The sequence below is a fragment of the Panicum hallii genome, chromosome 3, assembly GCF_002211085.1.
Source record: "Panicum hallii strain FIL2 chromosome 3, PHallii_v3.1, whole genome shotgun sequence".
Taxonomy (NCBI): Eukaryota; Viridiplantae; Streptophyta; class Magnoliopsida; order Poales; family Poaceae; genus Panicum; species Panicum hallii.
Genome location: NC_038044.1, coordinates 1,731,817 through 1,756,012, shown reverse-complemented (window position 1 = coordinate 1,756,012; position 24,196 = coordinate 1,731,817). Strand labels below are relative to the sequence as shown.

At 47.7% G+C, this 24,196-nt stretch overlaps 3 protein-coding genes and 1 long non-coding RNA gene across 5 annotated transcripts; 1 reads left to right on the top strand and 3 right to left on the bottom strand.

Moving 5' to 3' along the window:
* The first annotated feature begins 4,065 nt into the window (after positions 1–4,065).
* LOC112884283 (probable F-box protein At2g36090) lies at positions 4,066–5,412 on the top strand. Its single transcript, XM_025949664.1, has one exon. It carries the CDS (start codon positions 4,258–4,260, stop codon positions 5,242–5,244), a length of 987 nt encoding a protein of 328 aa, XP_025805449.1. The 5' UTR covers positions 4,066–4,257; the 3' UTR covers positions 5,245–5,412.
* A 425-nt stretch (positions 5,413–5,837) lies between these two features.
* Positions 5,838–9,647, bottom strand: LOC112887862 (mRNA-decapping enzyme-like protein). The gene is made up of 8 exons (XM_025954145.1): positions 9,371–9,647; positions 9,235–9,275; positions 9,084–9,133; positions 8,172–8,316; positions 7,255–7,311; positions 7,019–7,142; positions 6,302–6,763; positions 5,838–6,225 (listed from the first exon to the last, which is right to left on the bottom strand). Exons 1-8 carry the CDS (start codon positions 9,557–9,559, stop codon positions 6,172–6,174), a joined length of 1,122 nt encoding a protein of 373 aa, XP_025809930.1. The 5' UTR covers positions 9,560–9,647; the 3' UTR covers positions 5,838–6,171.
* An 8,846-nt stretch (positions 9,648–18,493) lies between these two features.
* LOC112887777 lies at positions 18,494–20,925 on the bottom strand. 2 transcript variants are annotated; one of them, XR_003227616.1, is made up of 2 exons: positions 19,641–20,925; positions 18,494–18,895 (listed from the first exon to the last, which is right to left on the bottom strand). It is a non-coding gene; the product is annotated as an uncharacterized LOC112887777 (long non-coding RNA). The 2 variants fall into 2 exon arrangements; XR_003227617.1 differs by having other exon boundaries at positions 18,494–18,842; positions 19,641–20,922.
* Positions 20,926–21,477: 552 nt separating this feature from the next.
* Positions 21,478–22,961, bottom strand: LOC112887495 (light-inducible protein CPRF2-like). Its single transcript, XM_025953676.1, has 4 exons — positions 22,274–22,961; positions 22,096–22,173; positions 21,901–21,966; positions 21,478–21,807 (listed from the first exon to the last, which is right to left on the bottom strand). Exons 1-4 carry the CDS (start codon positions 22,643–22,645, stop codon positions 21,712–21,714), a joined length of 612 nt encoding a protein of 203 aa, XP_025809461.1. The 5' UTR covers positions 22,646–22,961; the 3' UTR covers positions 21,478–21,711.
* Positions 22,962–24,196: the final 1,235 nt, after the last annotated feature.

Below are 24,196 nucleotides of genomic sequence, written 5' to 3'. Positions count from 1 at the left end.
ACATTCAGCAACATATATATACATTGTGGTGTTGATCTAATTGAAGTTTTGTCCTCCGCTCACACCGCCTCGCTGCACATTCCTACATCATTCCATTAGCGATGTTTGTGTTCCCTCGGTTCCTTATCCCCTTCACTCACTGAACTTATTTGTGCCTTGCCTGACTGATCAGCTCAGACTTGTCTAAGAAACTGAAAACACTGACAGTGGAAACTGTAGCTTGCTCTTGAAATTTTGATGCACTAATTTGTTTTCCTTTCATGAGAAACGAGATGAAGCATCCACAACCATGAACCTGATCATGTCAATTGCATCTTCCAGTTTTAGCATCTGTTTCTTGCCAATCGATCAGCATAGAGCATACCGTGTCAAATAGGTTCTTCTGTTTTGAATTTTCCTCAAATATTCAGACTATCTGCAACTTTGAACCATACCGCTGCGGCTTTCGGCCAGTGGCCCCGGTGATGGAGAAGATAGCTGAACATTTCTCTGAATCTTTTGCTGCTTCAGAAATTAGAAGCGGCTTCATGTTGTGATGGCCTGTTCTCGACCTGACGCTCGCGGCTCGATCATAAGGAACATTTGGTTGATGCCATGTTTTCACTGGTAGCCAGTAGCCACGCTTGCAAAATGCCTTTTGCTGCGCCGTACCGGCGTGTTTGCAGTCTGCAAATCGTCAGAATCAACCGATCTGTCCTTGGGACTGCATAAATCCCCATGTTCATCGACGATACATTTCGTTTTCGAAATAGGATTCCACCCCCATCAAGCATCGCAAGAACTCGTTGACACACCTGAAACAGATCTCACTCAACGCCATCGGTGACGTGAGATCAGGCATTTCGTCGAACACCCACTCCACCTTCCCCGGCACGCGCGGCGCCCAGGCTCCCCCACGCCGTGTTCTTGCGGCCGCCGTTCTCTGCCCCATTCTCTTGAAGCTGCCCCCTCGCAACGAGTAGCAGGACGAGAAAGCAGTTCCGCCGGGCAGTACGCCTCGCCGCAAGGACACGTCATCGGAATTAGAAACGAGCGTTCCGCCGCCGGTGCCGGCGGCCCGAGGCTCGCAAGAGGCCCTCTCAGTCAGCGCGTCATCGAAGGGAGGCAGATCCTCTGGCCTGAAGAGGGAACGGCGGCACCGGTGGCGAGAGGAAGAAGGGATCCCCTTAGGTAATACCGTGACCAATGTCGACCGCACACATATGATCTGACGGTTGATAGGGACCCAGGGGCGGACGGTATTTCATTTACCGTCCGGGGGGACGCTATTTCATTTACACTGCGCGTCCCTGCCGTTCGTCGCGCGCTGGACTCACTTCCCGCGTACTGGAGGTATGGTCGTGCTCCTGTGAACGGAGCTGGTGCGGCGAAGGCCCTCCTGCCGGCCGAGTGCTTCCGAGACGCGCGTCGTGCGTTGCTGCATGCTCTGGCCTAGCTGCGAGCCTGCGAGCCCGATGGATCGTGTTCCTGGAGAGGATGATTTCACGGCGGCACGGACATCTCGCCGTGTTTATGCCTGCGTGTTTGATGTCCTGAGTCCGCTACCGGTGGCGGCGTGCTCCATGTACAGGAAGCTAGCCCTCTACCGTGAGCCCCTCTGGAGGTTCGCCGAGGGGGGGGGAGGGGGGTCCGCGGAGGCGCTCGAGGGAGGAGAAAAGGATGGCCTTCCGTACGCAATTATTACGCAGATCCTGTCTCGCCGGAACGCTACCCTGTCATGGTCGTTCCGTTCGTGCTCCCGTCTCCTCCATCCTACCGGAGGTCCAATCGCGCCACCTCAGCGCATGGCGTGGGCACGAGGAGTCCATCACCGCCCGCATTCGGCATTCGCTCAGCCGCACCAGGGTCTCCGAGCTGCTCACCGATGGTGATTCGCTTTCGTTGCCGATGGGGACGAGAGGACAACGGCGATGGCGGAGGAACAGGCGCGCGGGAGGCGAGCGAGGAGGAAGAAGAACAGAATCTCCTATCTAGTCTCGTGACCAATCTCGACCGCACAAGTCCGATCTGACGGTTGACAGGGACCGCACAAGTCCGAAGATCGACTGTCGTAAATGTGGTGAGTTCGGACACTTCCGACCGATCACCTGCGCCGGTCCTCGGAAGCTTCTTCCTCAGTCGGCAAGCAACCGCGGGTCGCAGCTGGCGGACCTCGCGAGGGCCGCCGCCCTGGACGCCGGCGCGCCGCCGAGTAGGCTGACGACGCCGTCCTCCGGCCCAGGCTCCTGCGCGCGATGGGCATGCAGCATCCGCACTTCGGCATGAACAGTAGAAAGAAACATGAATCGCAGCGCACACTTTAGACCATGGCATGCCGTTGATGCCTGTAGAGACTGTACTCTGAGTCTTTGGATCAGTATGCAGGCTGTGTTCATTTTTCCTCGTGCAGTTGCTGCTTTATGATCATGCAGATTGATAGCATTGCCGCTTCTATTTAATTTCTCATGGAAAACCTCTTATGAGGCTCCCATCTCCCATGGCCCTCGGCTAACTGAATCTGGTCACCCTCTTCTTGGTCTTCTTTTGTGAAAATGCATGATCTTCTCGCCCAATTGTCATGCTACAGCAGTGTATAAGCTGGTGATGGCCCTGTCCTGTTTCAAAATGAACTTGATGCATGCATGTCCTTGCTAGCAGCTGTTTGTTGGCATACTAACCATTGCAGAGGCCAGAGGCAACATCGACCCATTATCTACAGAGGAAGTTTAGCTGGCCTTGGAGATCAAGCACGCCTGCTTTGTGCTTTCTGTAGGGCCCAGCCTATCGGGCCCGATGCGATGGCATGGCGATCTCCAACGCCGCCCGGCCCGGCAAGAGAATGGCGTCAAATCGAGTCACCAGAGGATTCTTCTTCGGAGAATGGATGATCCACGCCTCCGCCTGCACGTATCCGGTCAAAGACTATGACAAAGGCAGCGTGGATCAGGTCCGGGCGTACCGACATTCATGGCGATGCTGCGGACTCTGAAAAGTCTGAATGGATGGATGCCGCAGCCACCGGACGCGCGTGTTTGTCCAGCCTCCAGGAGCGATCGATCTCATGGTATCCGGTATCGATCCAGCTTGTTCGTGTGGCCGGGGATCCGAAGCAATCAGTCACGTACGAGGGGAGAGGGAGACTGAAATGAAACCACACGTGGCAGAAAAGGAATACATCACGCGGCACACGTTCCCGAGCAGAATAACGGGATGTTATTCATGGCATACGGCACTAGCGGCCTTATCATTACGTATGTCCGATAAAAATAATAATATTTCTGAACTAAATAAAAAATTCTAGAATAAAATGAAAATACTTTATCTTGTTCTGTAATATTCTATTTTATTCTAAAATATTATTATTTTCTACGAATATATACAATAATACAGCGACTACACACACGAAGCTATTCACATTTGCTATGAATAAGATCCCCGAATAACCCGCCTCCTCCTCACGTGTTAAGTACCCCGCACTGCACCACCGTCAGGCATCAGCAGACTGTACTGTACTGTACTAGGCACACCGACGCGCCGTACCCGTGCGCTGCATCCATCAGAACGCGTTACCAGCAGCAGCCGCGGCGTACGGCGGCGGCTCCAGCGAAGCCTTCACCTTCCGTCCACGGCTCCACCAGGAAGACATTGCCCAGCTTTTTCTCACCCCCTTGTACGATGGTGACGTGCAGTCAACGAAGAATACACGTCGATCACTCGGTGGTCCCACGTCGCAGCGACACCGCACCTTCAGCGTCGCTTGCCAGCTCGGCAGCTAGCGGCGGCTGCGCCGTGGCTTCTCAGCTCGGCAGGTCAGCAAGCACGCCGTGAACGTGACGAACAGGAAGCCGTCACGCTCGGACAGCGACCGCTTACCCTACTGCTCCGTCTGTTTTTATTACATATCATATTAGATTTATTCTAAATTTATAGAAAAAATAATAATACTTACAATACTAAATTTATTTTATTAAATTCATCATAAAGTATATATTAATAATGCATATGTTGAATATTATAGTTATTGCTATATTTTTCTATAGATTAAATTAAAATTAGCTAATTTTAACTTGGAGCAAACCTTAATAATCAGTAATCACGCACGCGCACATGTGCACTAGTATATGTGCGAAGGACAACTAGCTCGCCCGGTCGTATCCAAACCCAACACAGCAAGCTGGTGAGACAAGAAACCTGGGCTAGTTCCCTTACCGTTGGTATACCGGTCCCTTGCGATCCTATCCGCTCCACGCGTCGTTCACCGCCACCGCGCCGCGTGACATGGCGACCGGCGACGACCGGCGCTGCCCGGCTGCGTTCGCGGCCGACGGCGGCGGCGACGGGGAGAGCGCGACCGCCATCGAGGACCTGCCCGCGGACGTCCTGGCCCTCGTGCTCCGCCGCCTCGACGGCGCGTCCCTGGCCGCGCTCGGCTGCGCGTGCGCCGCCTTCCGCGGCCTCGCCGCCGACCCGGACGCCTGGCGCGCGCTCTGCCTCGCGCGCTGGCCCTCGCTCCGCGACGTGCCCCCCGTTGACCACAAGGGCCACCGGCAGCTCTTCGCCGACGCGTTCCCGTTCCCGTTCCCGGCCGCGGCCGCGGCCGTGCCTGCGCCGTCGTCCGCCGTCCCGGCGGGTGCGTGTAGCCTCCCCACGCGGCTCGTCTCGGCCGTCGACCTCTATCACGGGGGCGCCTGCATCATGTCGCGCGTCGTGGAGACCGACGCCGCGTCGGGGTGGTTCCTGGGCGCGCCGTTCCGCGTCGACGCGCTCGTGCAGGAGGGCTTCTCGGCGCCGAAGCCCATCACTCCCGCCGACCTGTCGCTCAGCTGGGTCCTCATCGACCCGGCCACCGGACGCGCCGTGAACGCGTCGAGCCGGCGCCCGGTGTCCGTGGACCGGCGGTGGCTCACGGGGGAGACGGTGGTGCGGTTCGCCGTGGTGCTCGGTGGGGGCGTCGCGCTGGACGCCGCCGTCACGTGCGACGAGCGCTTCGGGCATATCACGGAGGTGAGCCTCCGCATCGAGGACGGCGAGGGCGGCGGCGTGAGCGGGCGGGACGGGTTGGCCGTGGTGGCCGCGGCCATGGCGGGCGCCAGGCAGGGACGCGGCGCCGAGGCGGCGGCCAGGCTGCGGTATGAAGAGTTTGTCAAAGGGAGGGCGGCCAGGAAGGAGCGGAAGGCGAGGCTTGAAGGCATCGTCGACCTCTGCTGCTCCGGCGTCGGAGCGGCGGCGTTCCTGGGGTTCCTGGTGATGCTGACATTCCGGTGACATCTCGACGACGGCCACGCAAATGTACAGCTCGGCTGGCGAGCAATGTGAATAGTGGGGAAAAAGAGCTGTGTATAGTTGACGCTTGACACGCACGCTGCACACAATAGCTGTAATTACGTACATGGTGCAGGTTACAGGTTTTAACAACACTAGCAATTTAGACAAGGGCCATCTCAGCGTACTGAACATATGACTCATCTCACTGATTCGTACAGGTTCGGACTTTTCCGAAAGGAAGCGTTGGTTTGCTCCATGACAGACAAACAGACCCATGTTACCTTGCTCCAGAAATCAGTCCAGAGTATGCAGTTGCTTTGACTTTGAAAAATCCCCCTCCAGCGAGATGCCGAATACCATTGTCGGACCCATTTTGGATCTACGTGCTAATAATAGGTGAAAGTGCTAAACTTTAGTTCATTTTAGATCCAAGTGCTAATAATAGGTGAAAGTGCTAGTATATACAAACAAGAGCGCTAAAAGGGTGGGCTAAAGTTTAGCCAATACTCATTAGCGAAGGTATAAGTGCTAATAGCTGCTAAAGTTTAGCACTCAACTTTAGCCTTCCCAAACAGGCCCTCAATTCTCCAGGGTAAATCAATCACACGAAAAATACGGTATTTAAATATTCCTGCACAAGTCTTGTTTTACAAATCCGCGCGACCCGAAATGGGCCTCCACGAATCTAACATTCTTGGTGCTCGGTTACATAAAAAATACTATATGACAATACAAGTTATTTGGAAACCAGCAGGAGAAATAATACCAAACATTGCTATAAGCACTCTACATTAAAACAAGCTATACAGAAGTTTTGACAAATAAATCATTCAAAACTCACAGGAAAAAAAGACCCCAGACAATCTTGTCACAACAAGCAACTCCCTACAGACTATCTTTGTTTTCAGATGAATTCCAATTCGACGTCTACATGTGCGCATTTTGCAACTCACGACAGATTAAATCGATAAACTCATCACTCTGTGTTGGATACAAAAGTGTTAGAACAAATAGTAACTAAGTATTTTTAAACTGAACATTTTTATAGGAGGCATACCTGAACAAGTCTTTGGAGGGCGTCCTTAACTTTATCCCTTGAAATAAGAGCCCCATCGTTGTATGCAGGGGTCAGGGAAGGAGGTGGAGTCGGTGGGGGGAAAGGCTGGAGTAAGGGGGTGCCATAAGGAGGACGTTGAGCAGATGCTGAAGTTGGATGAAGAGGCGGCGCCGTAGGCATCATGGATGCAGCTGGTGGTGCAGATGCTACAGATGTTGAAGAGGGTGATGGAGGTGCAAAGAAAGCTGGTGTTAGAAGATTTGTTGAATGGCTGGCGTGGGCGTTTGCGTCATGGAGGGGCAGTGGTGGAGCTGATGAACCCCCTAAAGCATGAGGTATTTGATGTGCTGGAGTAGCAGAAGGAACAATCAATGGCACATGGGCAGATGCAACAGCTTCAGTGGATGGATGAGCTCTTCCAGCCATTTGTGCACTTGATACACTCCCAATGCTAGCAGCACCCTGTGGATTTGTTTAAAACAAAAAAATCAGAAGATATTACACTATGGAAAAACAAAGGAATAGTGCTAACTTCATACAACCATTACAAGCAAGAAGCATTAATGAAATATACTGGCATGCATGTATGAATCAGGATGCGGCAATGTCCATCAAGCTGAGACTCCAGATACATGGATATTTACTACTGAACACAACCCATGTTGCTCATCAAGGTACCTAATAATGAAACAAAGCTAAAATTTGAAGAAAACATACATTGAAGTAATTGGCCAGTGATTCATCAGGTGCATCAGAAACTAGAGCACCGGATGATGGCGGAGGTTCAAGGGGGCCATCTATTGCAGCAGATGTCGGAACAGCCTCCAATTCTTCAAACTCACTGTGCACATTAGAAGATACCACACAAGTGAATCTAATATTAAGATAACTACAGTGCATAGAATGTGGAAATTATTGCCCAGTTGGATCCAGGAAGTCCAGAAGAAAAAGACCTTTTGGTGGAAGGCACTTTTGGTTTTGGAGGCACTTTGGCGTAAGCGTTCAGTATTCTGCAAGAAAACGCATGAAACAAAATTTGAGCAGAAGCGAAAAGTTTCTGGGTTCAAAGCCTTCTTCGATAGTAAAATCTGACTCTAATGTATTGAACATAATAGGGATCATTACAATGATATTACTCAAAAAAAGGTAACCCTTTTGCCCATAAATGGAAGGTATTTTTTTTGGGAAAGTCAAACTTGAATCATATGCACATTTAGTGTACAAAAGTTGCATCAATAGATTTGATGGACACAGAGAGTAATAGTTAGTATGAAACCAATTGATGTGAAGAAGTTATGCCTTGCAAGAATTTTAAGTTAGCCACAAGATCAAAGTTCTTGCCATACAGCATTTATATGTACCTAAAGTATCACGCTATCATGTGAACTTCTCACCTTTTGTGTGGTTACGCAATTTCACTTATCAGGACTAAGATGATTGCATTTTTTTTTTATTTCCAACCCCCTCCCCTCTTCTTTTGAGATGGGTGGTAGCTCTTTAGGGAGGAACAATCAACAAATGTACAAAAAATGGTTTTTAGAGAAGGGGTTAACTGGTTATTTAAGATTACAGCTAAATGATACTATCAAATTGAGTAATAACCGATTTCAGTTAGCGAGTTCCAAAATATCCCATCCCAAGTCAAGCCCTACAGCATGTATAGTTTACTTTGCGGTTCCACCTAGAGAAACTGCCTTTTGTTGGCATTATTCAGTCCTAGATAGTTATCATCCATCCATTTCTTGAGTTATGGCAAGATCAGGCCATCCACTTCAGCATGGAAATTCACTTGAATTACACATAAACAGCTTTCACATCTATACACACCGGCATAAGTGGAACTGTGGAAGAAGTATCAGAAAAGCTTTACCTTCCAAAAAGGCTTGCAACAGCTTCACAGTCATGTTGGTTATAAAACCAAATACCATTTACTTCTTGTGAAGCATTTCGATACAACAAATATGGGGGCTGAAGTTCATATTCAAAATCGCTTAATAGATCCTCCACCAGATTATCTGTTATGAAGACAGTATGAAGCTTTTCAACAAGTAATCCGGCACATTGAAAAGTTCGCTTCTACACGTACCAGTTTAACATCACAATATGAACTCAGAAATAAAGTTGAGGTGGCAGGTACTAACCCACTTATATGTTAAAACTATCAAGATTATAGTCAGAGAACTTCGTTCTTATTGTGCAGGATAAATAAAGTATGGATTACAGGATATCAGCTTGTCCTGCTACTCATAGATCAACAAACCTAGTTCCATGTTCCCCTTTCTTATTTTGTCAGGAGTACACATCTCTTAAATTTTTACATGTATTTGCAGAGGAATCGGTTCACTATTTATCTGGAGTACTAATTAAAAACTTCCTCACATGAATAACTTTTTTAAAGAAACAGTTGCTTGCCCTGTTCACTATTATCCATATTAGTAGAGGTTAGCGGCAGTATCACGGGTTATTTGTGAAGTAAGTTGAAAGATTCCATGCAGTCAATATGAGAAGCTGCAGCAATCAGCCAATCAGCGAACCCGCGCTACATTTGTCTTGCAGCACCTACATTTATTTAGTCTACTTTAACATCAAGTTAGTCTATGGAGTTCTTAGAATGCCCAGAAAGAATATATTTTATCATGATCCATCCATACTCCATAGTCCATAGCCTAAAGGTCCCAGTGCACTAGCGATCGATCCTACCAGCACAATGCACTGAACATCAAGCAAGCTGACAAATCGAAGCAACAGGCGAGCAAATCAGTCCAGATCGCAATGTACGTACCAGTGTTGCGCCTGTTCATGACAATGAATTGGAACCTCGGCTGCGAGTTCCTACATGTGATCCAACACGTTCCAGAAGCGATTAGACCAGAGACGAAATAAAAACCCGACGGAAACCCTAAAACCCCCATTGCCAGATCCCTGCGACCCACCTCTTGACGACGAACAGCGACCCCTCCACGTCCTTGCGGCTCTGCACAGCGCAAGCAGAACAAACCCCGCATCAGATCGGATCGGATCATGGTCCGGTCCAGGAACGGTCCAGAGGAGGGAGAATCGCTTGCTCACCCACTGGTTGAGGTCGATGTTGAAGTCGTAGAGCGTGACGTGCGCGGCGGTGATGAGGATGTCCTCGACGGCGGGGTCGAGGCGCTGGAGCACGGTGAGGTTGAGCATGCGCGTGGCCTCGGCGTCCATGGCCAGGTTCGGGGTCACCTTCGCCCCGTTGGCCTGCGGCGGCGGCGGCGGCGGCGGCATCGCTGGGCTCGGTCTTCGCGTGTTGGGGATGGATCTGAGAGTGGGTCGTAGGCAGCAGGCAGGAGGGGGGACTGGGGGTGGAGAGGAACACTGAGCAGACTAGCAGAGAGACCATGCCGAGCAGCGGAGGATGGGATGAGAAGACGGGCCGCGGCCCACGCGTGTGCTACTTACTTTACTTGTTCAGCTCGTTGAGGCCCGGTAAGTTGGTATATGTCTCTCAAATTTTGCGGCCTTTTTCCAGGTATTCTCGGCCCGTATGAGGCCCAGTAAGTCCACGGATTTGTTTAAAGAAAAGACCACGGATTTGCGCCAATGAGACAGCTTTTTTTTAGGTCAAATGAGACAGCTGTCGAGCACATCGCAGGGCGAATTATTTTATATTTTTTATCTTCCCATTTTCGGAAACAATTGCCCTGGCGAAATATTTACAAATCTATGCTCGCAACTAATTGAAATGGCGGTATGTTAAAGACCCACCGGTTGGAAGGTGTGGAGAAATAAGGGTAACAAGGGGATATGAGCAGTTTGCTCGGGTAATTGAGGCTGTGCGACGAGGAATCTCTTGGAAACACATTTGACTCCAGCTGAGGTTCTTTTTTTATTATTATCATGCCGTCGCACGTATGGATAGAGGTGGTAAAGGATCATAACTCTAATGTTTTCTTCACATCTAATTTGACTTTTAATTTTTTAGCTTAAAATTGTATAAAATTAAAGCTCGATCTTTTTAAGTATCCGGCCCTTAGATTATTTATACTAAAATTTAAATCCTTTACCACCTCTGTGTGTACGGGGCGGCCATCGTATTCTAGGACTAGAATTCTTCTATATTTTGATTGATCGGTGCAGCTTGCAGTTTCCGGTCAGGGGGTCTACCTTTGTAGCTTTTTCCGGTCGCGGAGAGGAGGGAGCATGCCGCGACGTTCACACGCCCGGAAGGGCACTGGCGCATCAAATAGCTATTTAGCACCCAGCGCGTTAAATAGCGCCACTTTATATATAGCCGGCCATAGAATTGGCTATTCTATTGCATATATTGCTGTTCGTCTTGTCCTTTTATATCTCTTTTCTGTTCAGTCATGCAAATGCTAGAGAGAATATTGCCTCGGCAAGAAAAAACAAAATCGGAGGAGGAAATCTGTGACGAACTGCATCTGCAGGTCGGTCCATCGGCGGGGCGATGGTGCCGTTCAAGGTGGTGTGCGTGGTCGCCGCCGGCGTCCCGGTACTGGTGTCTGCCCGCGAGCTGCACTGGGAGGGGCACCGTGACGGTCATGGTGCAGAACGGCGGCATCAGCTGGCACCGGCTGTACGATCCCACGGCCGGATGGCCGCAACCCCCTCGGCACGACTGCACCAAGCACCTCCGTCCGCGCAGCCTCGCCGGAGCCTCCCCTCCAGACAGCGGCGCCGCCCCTCAGGCCAGTCGGCAGCCGAGGCTGCCTTCCCCTGCGCGGATGCCTTCTTTAGGCCGCTCCTGCTGCCGCTCGGGATGGAGGTCCGGCGGAGCGCTCGCTTTGCCGGCGGCGCCGACCGTGGCCCCCGGCCGAATCCCTTTCCCTTGTGATCCCAATGCAGCCTTTTAGGTTCATTTTCATCAACTTCCTCCTCCTCCTCTTCTTTTCCCTTTTCGTTTGATGAAATTTGTCAGAATAAAGAGAAACCATAAAATACCCCTGAATCTCCATGCTGAAAGAGAACAAAGAACACCTATCTTTCTGATTCTTTGGATGAATTCATACATGCCCGTGATCTCCTGCCTATGATATCTTCTTGCAGCCTTTCCCCATACTACTGCTGCTGCAACTGTTAGACTTAGTGATCGACTAAGTGCCAGCCGGCTCGATGATTAGCTAAACAAGATAGTATTTAGGACTAATCGAGAGTGAAACAGAGAGAGGGAAGGAGAGAGAGAATATGTGCCGTACCTCCGGTTGATGAGCCGGTATCGCCATTGTTTGCCATGGCGAAGAAGAGAACAAGCCGGAGTCGAGGTCGAGGGAGAAAGTGCGGCGGCGATGCAGTGCAGAGGCGGCGGCGCTTCCCGTCGCTTCAGCGCCGCTCTTAGATCGGGTCGAGTTAGGGTTTTAGGTGGAGCTACAAGCAACGCGGCAAACTTCGTCCCGCGTGCCCCGGCCCCCACCTCTTCCTTTTATTGTGGCGCTGCGTGACGGGGGCCCACATGCCATTGGCTTGGCTGTGCGCCCCCGATCAGGGCGCGTAACGGTCTCCGGATCGGTCGTTGGACCGATCCGGTGTTGAGATCAAATTAACATTCTCCCCTTTGATCTCAACTCACTTACTCAATTCTTTCGTCCGATTTCATTCAGATCAGTGCATCAAGCATGCCTCGTCACAACAGTTATTACTGTTGGATTAACAGCCACAACACACTTTTTTGTTTGAAATAGAACCTTACTTTTGGGCCCTTACTGTCCAGTAATCGTAGGCTTTCCCGTAAACCCATGCAGGCCAAGTCTTCTCTGAACACATTTGGTGGTAAGCCTTTTGTGAGCGGATCCGCTAACATCTTCTTTGTGCTCAAATACTCAAGACTGATTGTATGATTCTGGATTTGCTCTTTAACAACATAAAACTTTATGTCAATGTGTTTGGCAGCTCCACTTGACTTGTTGTTGTGAGCGTAAAATACTGCAGGCTCATTGTCGCAGTACATCTTTAGTGGTTTTTCTATGCTGTCAACCACTCTTAATCCGGGTATGAATTTCTTTAGCCATTTAACCTGCCCCGATGCCTCGTAACAAGCTATAAATTCTGCATACATCGTAGACGAAGCAGTGACTGTCTGTTTGGAGCTTTTCCACGATATAGCTCCACCTGCGAGAGTAAACACATAGCCTGACGTGGATTTTCTGTCATCCTTACCTCCCGCAAAGTCTGAGTCTGAATAACCCTCTATCACTAGAGATTCAGATCTCCTGTATGTTAGCATGAGATCTTTCGTTCCTTGCACATAACGCAAGGCTTTCTTAACCATTTTCCAGTGTTCTATCCCTGGATTACTCTGGAATCTGCCAAGTATCCCGGTGACAAATGCTAAGTCAGGGCGCGTACATACTTGAGCATACTGTAGGCTTCCGACAGCTGAAGCATATGGTACCGCTTTCATCTTATCGATTTCATACTGATTTCTGGGACACTGAAATTTCCCATAACTATCGCACTTGACTATAGGAGCAGGTGTTGGCTTACTCGCATGCATACCGTACTTCTTCAGTACCTTTTCTAGGTATGCTTTCTACGATAATCCTAAAACCCCATTGTTTCTTTCTCGGTGAATCTCAATTCCTAAAATGAATGAGGCTTCACCTAAATCTTTCATATCGAACTTTGAGGACAAGAATTTTTTTTATCTCCAATAGCAAATCAATATCACTGCTAGCAAGCAGAATATCATCCACATACAGAATAAGGAAAACGAATTTTCTATTCTTAAATTTTGCGTAAATGCAGTTGTCCTCATTTTCTTTAAAACCAAACTTTCTTACGGTTTCATCGAATTTCAAATACCACTGTCTGGAGGCTTACTTTAATCCATAAATGGATTTCTTTAGACGACATCCCATCTTTTCTTTTCCTTACACGACAAAACCTTTTTGGCTGTGCCATGTAAACATTCTCATAAAGGCCCCTTTTCAGAAACGCCGTCTTTACATCCATCTGATGTAACTCTAAATTATAATGTGCCACTAACGACATTATAATTCTGAAGGAATCCTTGCATGAAATAGGAGAAAATATTTCATTATAATCTATCCCTTCTCTTTGCGTGAAACCTTTCGCCACAAGTCGCGCTTTATATCTTTTTATATACTCTTTGGAGTCACATTTTGTCTTGTAGACCCATTTACAGCCCACTGTTTTGGCTCCTTTAAGAATTTCTTCTAAATCCCAAACATCGTTGGTACTCATTGATTTCATTTCATCTTTCATGGCTTCCAACCATTCAGATGAATGAACGCTTCTCATGGCTTCTTCAAATGAAGTGGGGTCACCCTCCATCTGAATTTCCTCGCTATTATAGATTTCATAATCGTTCGAAATAGCGGGCTTTCTTGTTCTTTGAGACCTTCTCGGTGCCTCAGTTATCGGCACCTCTTCTACCTGGGGCTGCTGTTGCTCCCCCTCATGTGCGGCTATCGGTTTTGTCGGATCCTGAAGGATAGGTTCCTGATTCTGACTCGTCGCCGCAGCTGGAGAACTAACAACAGGTGCTGACACCGTAGGTGAAGCAACAACAGGCAACACGAAAAATGGATCTTGGATCATCGGAGTCGGTACAAAAACCCGCTTCTCCTCAAGGTCAATCTTTCGAGCTACCGTGCTCCCCCTCATCATCTGATCCTCCAAAAAGACAGCGTGTCTTGTTTCTACGAACTTTGTATATCCATTAGGACAGTAGAAACGATAACCCTTCGACTTTTCTGGATAGCCAATAAAGTGGCAACTTACTGTCTTAGGGTCTAACTTTCCAATATTTGGATTAAATACTTTCGCCTCAGCTGGACAGCCCCACACATGTAAATAATTTAGTGTGGGTTTTCTCCCCGCCCATAACTCATACGGTGTTTTAGGCACCGACTTACTCGGTACGCGATTAAGAATATGAATAGCGGTTTTTAACGCCTCCATCCATAAATTAATCGGTAACGTGGAGTAGCTTAGCATACTTCTCACCATATCCATTAAGGTACGATTACGTCTTTCAGCGACTCCATTTTGCTGAGGCTCACTCGGTGTAGAGTACTGAGCTACTATTCCATTTTCCTGTAGAAACCTTGCAAAAGGTCCAGGAATTTGGCCATACGGGGTGTGTCGACCGTAGTACTCACCTCCACGGTCAGATCTTACTATTTTTATCTTAAGATTTTGCTGATTTTCTACTTCACCCTTAAAAATCTTGAATTTATCTAACGCTTCTGATCTTTCTTTAATTGGATAAATATAGCCATAACGCGAATAATCATCTGTAAACGTTATGAACGAACCATAACCGTCTACAGACTTTATAGAAAATGGATCACAGATATCTGTGGGCACTATCTCCAAAACCCCTGAACTGCGTTTGGCTCCTTTCTTTATTTTCTTAACGTACTTTCCTTTAACGCAATCGATGCAATGTTCTTCATCTGAAAAATCTAACGGATGGAGAATATTTTCTTGAATTAATATTTCGATTCTCCCCCTCGAAATATGGCCTAAACGATAGTGCCATAATTTCGCTGAATTTTCGTTATCGCATCGTTTGCGCTTATTGCTTGCGTCGTTAGTCGTACGTTCAATACTCGTAGTATTGCTAACAGAATTCGCAGTCTCATGCATAGCCAACATATAAAGTTTGTCTTGTCGGATGGCAAGACCAACACACTGACTATTAAATATAATCTCACATTGTTCTTTGCCAAAATGGCAATCATAACCATCATCTGCCAAACATGATACTGAAATTAAATTTCTAGACAAAGAGAGTATATAAAGAACATTATGTAACTGGAGACTAAAGCCGTTCTCTAATTCTAACGTGAGTTCACAAATTGCTTCAACATCGGCTCTAACTCCATTGGCGACTTTCAGCCATCTATCCCCTCTTTGTAGCATCGTCCTTGTACTTATACGCTACAAGGAATTAGCAATACGAACAGTTGCACCTGAGTCAATCCACCAAGTAGATTTAGAATAATTTACGTACAGGGTCTCATCTATAAATGTGATAACATCCTCACCTTTCTTAATTAAATGCTTTAGAAAATCTGGGCAGTCTTTCTTGTAGTGTCCTGTCTTGTGACACCACATGCATAGATCTTTTTCAATGTGCGGTTGATCTTTCTTTGCACCCTTGCCTGGGTGAGTCGAAGAAGAAGAAGAAGTGGAACCTCGTTTGAACTGAGGTTTCCCTTGTGGCCTCGTGTATTTATCAGAAGAGTTGTTTCTTTTGTTGTGCCTAACATAGTTGAGCGTGTCACCATGCGAGGCTTTAAGTCTTTCCTCTTCTTACACACACATCGCAATGAGCTTCTCTAGGTCCCATATCTCTGGGCTGATGTTGTAGTTAACAACAAAGGTTTCAAACTCTTTTGGCAGGGAAGCCAGAACCAAATGGACAACGAAAGCATGAGGAAGCTCCATGTCCATAGGTTTGAGCTTAGATGCCATGTTGCTCATTTTCAGTATGTGCTCTCTCACACCACCGCCAGTGTACTTGTCATTTACTAACCTCTGAATCAGAGTTTGCGCATAAGCTTTTGAAGAGCCAACAAATTGACTCTCAACTTTCTTCAAGTACTCAACTGCAGTGGCGCAATCTGAGATTGCTCCCCTGATACTGTCTATAATGGAACTCTTGATGACCATCAAGCACTTTCTATTTGAAGAGTTCCATTTTGCTCTCTCAAGATCATACTTCATTTGAACATTTGCATGTTCTCTCTGACGAGCTTGCCAAGCGGCAGAGCTCTCATCCGGATCCCTCACCAGTTCCTCGAGACCAACGGGAAACGGTGAGGTGATAGCTAAATCAATATCTGACAGTGCGAGAGCCACTTCTAGCTTCTATGCCCATATCCCGTAGTTGGAATCATCCAACGGCGGTATAGCATTAATGAAAGTCATTGCATTAGATCCTGAAATTTAAATCAAGAAAAGTGAGAACTGCTTTATAAAATAATAATTGCATATCTCAATTCAACGTTGGTCAATATTAAGACATACAAATAACTAGCTACATTAATTGGGCAGAATTAGAACAAGTGCATGGAAACTTACTGAAAAAATTATAATACTGCTATTATCAACGTTGGTCAGAAAATAACAATACTATAACGGAAGAAAAACATAAAACTGACTCCTTTAATTATAATATCTCGTTGGTTCTAAAATAATTAAAGGATATAACTTGATTAAATTTGCAGCGGAAAAATTAAACTGTGCTTACTTTCAGAAACATTCTAACTTACTATATCTCTATAGAATTTATCACGTTGGTGAAAAGAAAATAGAGATTAAACCATACAAGAAAAGTCTAGAAGTATTTCTGAAAAAATTAGTTAACAGAAAAAATACTGTGCATTTGGCCCATCACGGCCCAGTGCAGCCCAGCCCAAAACGCGTCACAGTGCGCGCGGGGCGCTCACCCGATCACCAGGCCGCAACCTGGGCCTGGGCCGGGAAAGCCGTGCCCCGCCTGGGCCAAAAGCGGCCCGCACGCCCGCGGAACGACCGCGACCGTCCGATCGCGATCGACGGTCGCGCGTTGATCCCGGCAGATCAAAACCCCGAGCGAGCACTTCTCCCGGAAACCCTAGCTCAGTCTCTCTTCGCTCCCCTCAGCCTCTCCTTCTTCCTCCTCGCGACGGCGACCGAGGCGATGGCGCCGCCGCGGGCCTCCTCGCCGGCGAGCGCGCTCGCCTGTACGTGAGCGCGCCGCCGTCGAGTGGGCCCGAGGTGGCTAGCTAGCCCGCGCGCCACGGCACGGTGGAGATCCGCGAGCTCGACGAGCTCGGGATGTCGCGGCCGTTCGACAACGGTGGTCCGCCGGAGCTGCTGAGCATCAGCGTTGCTATCCCGTGGAGCAGGGGGCTCCCGGTGGCGAGGTAAGACTCGTTTCTTGCCCGGTTAGGGTTAGGGTTAGGGTTAGGGTTTAGCACGGGGTGCTTTGGTTCTTTCACCCCGAAGGGGTTTCAATCGCTCTGTTCTTGCCTTCTTTCGAGTTGATTTGAAATCCCCTCCTTCTAATTGCTGTGTAAGGTTCTTACCCGAGCCTAACTACACTTAGTTAGACTTACTGATACCATTGTTAGACTTAGTGATCGACTAAGTGCCAGCCGGCTCGGTGATTAGCTAAACAAGATAGTATTTAGGACTAATCGAGAGTGTGAAACAGAGAGAGGGAAGGAGAGAGAGAATATGTGCCGTACCTCCGGTTGATGAGCCGGTATCGCCATTGTTTGCCATGGCGAAGAAGAGATCAAGCCGGAGTCGAGGTCGAGGGAGAAAGTGCGGCGGCGATGCAGTGCAGAGGCGGCGGCGCTTCCCGTCGCTTCGGCGCCACTCTTAGATCGGGTCGAGCTAGGGTTTTAGGTGGAGCTACAGGCAACGCGGCGAACTTTGTCCCGCGTGCCCCGGCCCCCACCTCTTTCTTTTATTGTGGCGCTGCGCGACGGGGGCCCACATGCCATTGGCTTGGCTGTGCGCCCCCGATCAGGGCGCGTAACGGTCTCCGAATCGGTCGTTGGACCGATCCGGTGTTGAGATCAAACTAACAGCAACAGCTACCGCTAGCCGGCCCACAAGGTTACAAAACTACATGTATTGTACATGAAAGGTACTATACATCATGGCTGTACTGCAATCTGACACAAGTCTGCAGCTCTTAATTTTGCTCTTGCAAACTATCAGGGTTCAAATGTTACAGCGGCCAGTACTGGCTCGGAGAGCAGAAGAAAGGACATCAGGGCCTCTCTCTCTACATAAGCAGGGATAGCTGTGGCAAACCGCAAACATGGCGTGCCGTTTTGAGCAAGGAACTGTCTATGCCAAACTCAAAGTGTTTTGAACCATCCGGTCACCCGAGCATTTTGTCTAGTCAAATCACACGATTGATGGAGCAGGAAATTTCGAGTGTTTCGGGGCAAACCAACACTCGAATTTGCAACCACTGGATCAAAACCCAACGTCCTAGATTAGAAACCAGGATAATTGTTCATAAGAATACACAGCGAGTAGAGTCTAATCGAAAAGCATTAACAAATAGATCATGCGAGTATAAGACCACAAACAAATATGAAGGATCCGAATGTTGCAGGCCTTCAATTGAAGGATAGATTTATATAACACATTAGATATATCAGAAGGCAGCAATCCAAATGTGAATGATGTATTAGAGGCAGAAATTTCCACATGCAAGAGGTTGGCAACAAATGTGTCAAGTATAACCTGAACTTTAAAACACAGCCTTGCCTGAACAAATGGGCTTTGTAGTTCATGCAATTACAGGAACTTATATACAAAATTTTGCATAAATTTTCAGCCAAAAATATTGCATGATAGTTCAACTATCATAGGTAGCAGTTCAAGGCATAGTGTTAGTATCACTTCACATGATACTTGATAGATATAACTGAAATATTGCAGAATCAGAAATACTATATATCTCAAGAGCTTGAACTGCCAGTCTGAAACGGTTTAACTGGGCACGGATTGTTGCCAAACTATACTAAGGCGCTGCTGAGATCCATCCTCAATGCCAAACATGTGGATACCCCTGCTGATGAGAAGATGGTGCCACTCAAACAAATATGATCAATGGAAATACATCTACAGACAAAGGAATCATATGAAGAATTTAACAAAACAAGACATTGCCTGAAATATTTGAAATATCGTATCAATTACACCTTCTTTACATACATCTCACAGTACAACCAACACTGGAATTCTAGATATTACGAATTGAAACTAACAAAAATTGTAACCATAGTGACATATATCAACAAAAAATTTCTAAAACATAACATTACCATAACTACTTGACAAAACTGACAAAACTATATGTCAACACATAATTTTATGTGGATGCAGGGTACTTCAAAAATTCTCTTCTGTATAATGGTCAACACTACACATGCTCTATGACATAATAATATTTGAACAATACATATGCAAAATTCAAATTGCAAAGGACTTAGAAATCAGTCTATGTCCAGTCTAGAAATAAACTTATGGTTGCAGATAAGTGTAACAGCTCAGAAGCAAAGGAGAAAATGTTAAAAGGCAGAAAAAAGCTCTATGGGTTCCAGAATTACGAAATTCATTAGGAACAAAACAAACAACAGATGCAAAATACAAAATTGCATAATCCTCAAAATTATTCTATGGTTTCCAAATGTACAAAGTTATTTCGGACTGTTTAAAACCCCACAAATGCAAATGTCAAATTCTCACATTCAAACTACCTTCTACAATATCTCCAAGTGAAATTAGAGTAAAGCATTTCATATAAATTCATTCATAAATATCTGATTGAAAGAACAAGCAAAAAAAGTGAGATTTCAGTGTATACCTTAGGGTGCTAATTGGTTGAAGGGAACATAAAGCAAAGATCATATCTGCAAAACTGAAGAAATAAATCACCTTTCATGTACATAAATGCATTTAAACTCTTAGTAGATCAATTATAAGAAAGATACTGAATATGTAGGCAAATATCAAAACTAAATAGAAACTAAAACGATATATAAGTTATCAGTGTACTTACATGACAATTCTTCATGATTTACACCAGGACAGAAACTGTAACTTATAAGTATCTAGACTGTAATTCCAACAGCAGGTACATGTAACTCATATACAAGAGCTAAAACAACAGTAATAATGGTCTGCAATGTAAAATAAGGTGAACAAACTTATATGCAAAGCAGTAGGTTAACAATAAAGTTCATTCATATGATTAGGCACTAGATGAATGTATATCAGTAAAATGAAAACATGCAGGCAGCACGAGTGCGTGAGGATCCGGCGCCAAATCGCAGCCAAAGCAGGGCAGGCACAGATAGAAAAATAACTGAAACCATATAACACAACCTAATCGGCCTTACAGAGCAGACAAGTAGACCTCAAATGGATTACTCATGAGGCAAAATAAAATACAAAATGACAATACTAGCTCGTATCAATTGGTAACCTAAAATTCGAGGTAGAAGCAAATAAAACAAGCGATGTAACCTTGACCAAATAACAGTATAACATAGAAATAGGTACAAGCAAACAAATCACATGTCAGTTTGAAAAAAGCGCATGAATGAAAACTTAATTGAGAGATTCGTCAAATTAATTATAGGACAAGTATGCCAAATTTTCACGTAGCAAACGTTACCAAGCATGGCACAATCAAAGACTTGATTAACAAATTTTCCTTGGTTGATAAAATAAGCACGAATTTGGGGGCATTTGGAGTCAACCAGAGATCATGGCCAAATCCTAGGCTCGGCAAATAGTTAGCTACAAATCAAACTTCTGGTACTGACTAGTGGCAGAAATGATTCAAACAAACCCAAGGCCATGATTACACGAGTAATATAGCCTACAACTGTATCAATCGAAGGTGAAAATCAAGTTGCAGCAAACAGTAGCAAATCAGGAAATAAATCGAGGAAGTAATGACGCAGATCTCATCAACTAGCAGGAGAAAATAAGTTGGAGAAATGGAAAAGGACTTAGAATCGCCTCAACTGGACGAGCTCAGATAAAGGAGGAGAGCGAAATTGCGGCACCTGGACGAGCTCGGCGAAGGGGCAATGGGGAAATCTTGGAATGGGGACGGGCGGAGTCTGGACAGAACAGATCGACCCTACATATCCAAAAGGTCACGACCCACATGTCAGACACAAAACAAAAACAAAAGCCAAACAGCAGGAGTCAGACCATCAGACGACTACAACAATCAGGAGGCCAGATCGGACGGAGGAAAAATCGAGTGTGGAAAGACCGAGAAACGCTTGAGTGACGTTTAGCTTTCCCCTTCGAGGAAACATCAGGTCATGCACAACGAGAGCATTTGTGTGTGGTGTCCAGCTCCAGGTCTCCAGCACACGCAGATTTGCATTACATTGTGTTGTGTGTAGTTGGAGGAAGGAGGGAGGAGGAAGAAGAAAAACCTTCCGAATTGAAAAACCAACTATGGTCCATGTCGTCGACGGTGAAGATAGGGCACTTCACGCGCATCGAGATTAGTATCTCGCTTTTCTTAATCAATCGTATCATCATCGTCTTGTGTTGGGAGTACAAATAAAATACCAGTAAGTATATTTGCCACGCCACGAGCAACCACGCACAATACGTCACCGCTTTCAGTGCAACGTAGTGCTCACAGCTGGACAAAGATGAGGCTGGAGGGTACATTTATAGAAACAGCATGATCATTCATCCATACAGATGTCAGAGCAAGGCTCAGCCGAAACAGTTCCCAACTCGGCTAATGTGTACGGCACTGATGACCCAGTAAAGGTCGGTCATGTGGCTAGCTTGGAATCGAACAACTGGATAGTTCCAGCCTCTAATTATTTTCTTCTTTTTCTTTGCTCGGCCGGCCTATCGATCCTAGCTAGAAGAACGAGAATAAGAAAATCCCTTGCTTAGAATAAGGAAAGCGAGAGGTCGTGTGCCTGAGCTTTCAGCTGCTTGTTCGTCTCTTTCAGGGACAGATACTCCTCCATCACCAGGTCCTTCTCCTGCGCCACAAAAAAATTAAGGTAACCGCCAGGCCATTTGTGAACCAGTTAGTTACACGTACGGTAGCTAGCGTCAGATCTGGCTCACCGTACCTTTTTTATGGTCTCGTTCTCTGACGACAGGTCTGCAACTTTTCGCGCAAGCTCATCTCGAATCGCCTAAAATTCAGTTATAAATTAAAGTGTCTTATTGACTTGAGCAGAAAATAAAATAAAATTGGACGCTATTTTTTTGTACAGCAATATGCAGCAGTACAGAATAGTAGTAGAGCATGCAGAGGAGATCACCTGCCGGCGAAGGATGGTTTGCCTCGCCGACTCCCGGTTGGCGAGCACCCGCCGCAGCCGCTTCGCCTCCTTCTCCGCCTGGAATTAGTGCACCCCGGCCAACTCTAGTGAGGCAACATGCTCGCAACCAATTGGCACCGCTTGTTAATGACTAAGCAAGAGCTATGTTGGTAATTACCTCGGTGAGCATGTGCCGTGGCCTGGGGCCGTGAGTAGCCGGCGCCGGCTGCCGCGATGATGGGCGCCCGGCGCTGGAGCCGCTGGAGCAGGAGGACGACTGGATCCCGACCCTGCCCAGCTGGAGGCTCAGCCTGGTGCTCGCCATCTCCTCGTCGTCGGTCATGGCCTCCTCGGCGCCGGCGCCCGTGTGCAGCTGCACCACAGCCGGCCGCGCCTTGCCCTTCGCCTGCGCGCGCTCGTGGGCCGGTCCGAGCCCGACGCTACTGCCGGCCATGTCGGCCAGCGCCAGGGCCGCGCCGAGCTCGACGTCGGGCGTGATGCCCCTCCGGCATTGCCGCTGGCCGCCGCCATGCTGCTGATCGTCGGACATGGGGATCGATGGAACGGCGGTGGGTGGGTGCCAGTCGATTACGGCGGCGGGGGTGTCGCGAGCGAGCTCAGTCGGATATACCCCGCGGCGCGCGGCGTCTGGCCCGTGGCGGCCCGCCACGTCTCGGCGCCACAGGACGTGACCGGAGCGGGCACACGTGGAAGGAGGGGACACGTGGGCTGGCTCCCCGTGTGCGCATGCAGGCCCGAGAAGGATGGGAGCTCTCGCGGTGGGCCAGCAGTGTCAGGGAGAGGAGGGCCCCCCAGCGGCGGTGGTGCGCGTGGGCGCTCAGATGCCAGCGCCTCTCAAGTGGACCGGTCAGTCCCGGAACTGGATCGAAGACCCAACCGATCGGGTTCGGTCCTGGTTCTGGACTTGTATCTGGCTCGACTCCACCGCGCCGATCCGGAGAGCTAGCTAACCCAGTCGTGAGCTGGTCTTTCCCTCACAAAAAAAAGAGTACTAGTGAGCTGGTCTGTTCCAGGCACGCGTCAGGCGGGTCAGGCCTGACGTGACCGGCGCGCTGCAAGTCTGTGTGCGTACGTACGGCCTAGTTCGACTGTACGTAAATTGGCTGATGGCGCGCCGACTGACACGTCGCCGGCTCTGTGTCGTGCAGTCCGCCGTTGGCCGACGGCGAGAGGATATGGCCCCTCTGACGACTCGAGAGAGAGCAAGAGCGACGGAGGATGCTGTTTCCTTTTCTGTTTTTTTTTGGTGTGAAATTTATATCCTTTGATAATTATTACATATAGATAGTAGTGATAAGGATTGCACAGATAAGAGAACAGAAATGTGATGGGCACACTTTTTAATGCTTTCCCGCTAGTTTTATTAAAAAAAAGAGTATTGGTCTAATAATAATATAATCGGCACTACTGGATGTTGCAATATTAAACGATTATGTATACAAATAACTCTGATATCCGATTCGACGATGGAAAATTCCCACCACAATATTAACATATCTTTTATGCAACACGCACTATGTGTGCAACATAAAGAAATAATAATTGCAATATTGATATTTCTCTCCTGCGACAGGGCTGCGCGTCGGACGCCTGAATCCTAGCATTACCCTAACATAATTCTTTGGAGGCCGATTTGGTGGGTTACAATTAAAGAGATAATTGGGCTAGGGGAAAGAGAGAGCTGATGGTTTGAAGAATGCGGCCCAAGGTTGGCCGACGGAGCGAGTAGAAGTCGACGTCGAGAGCACGTCGATGGGACTTGGGGACTTGGGAGCACCTCTGGTGACCGTGCGTGAAGTTTCTGTACAGTACAGCTAGTCAGCTACACTACAACTACCATTACAATTACGCGTGTCTAGGCAGAGAAGCCTCAGCAGGTTTACAACTTAGGCAAGGCTCAAAACGAAGAAAAAAATAGTCAAGACAAAATTTCAGTACGTCCCGTGCCTCAACAGAAATGCTCGCGGTTGAACAGTGAATAACAACATGGGAAACAAATGCACTAGCTCCATCACACTTCTACTCAGCTGCGCACGCAACTAACAGCCCATTCTCCTGCATGCGCAAGAGTTGAATTGCA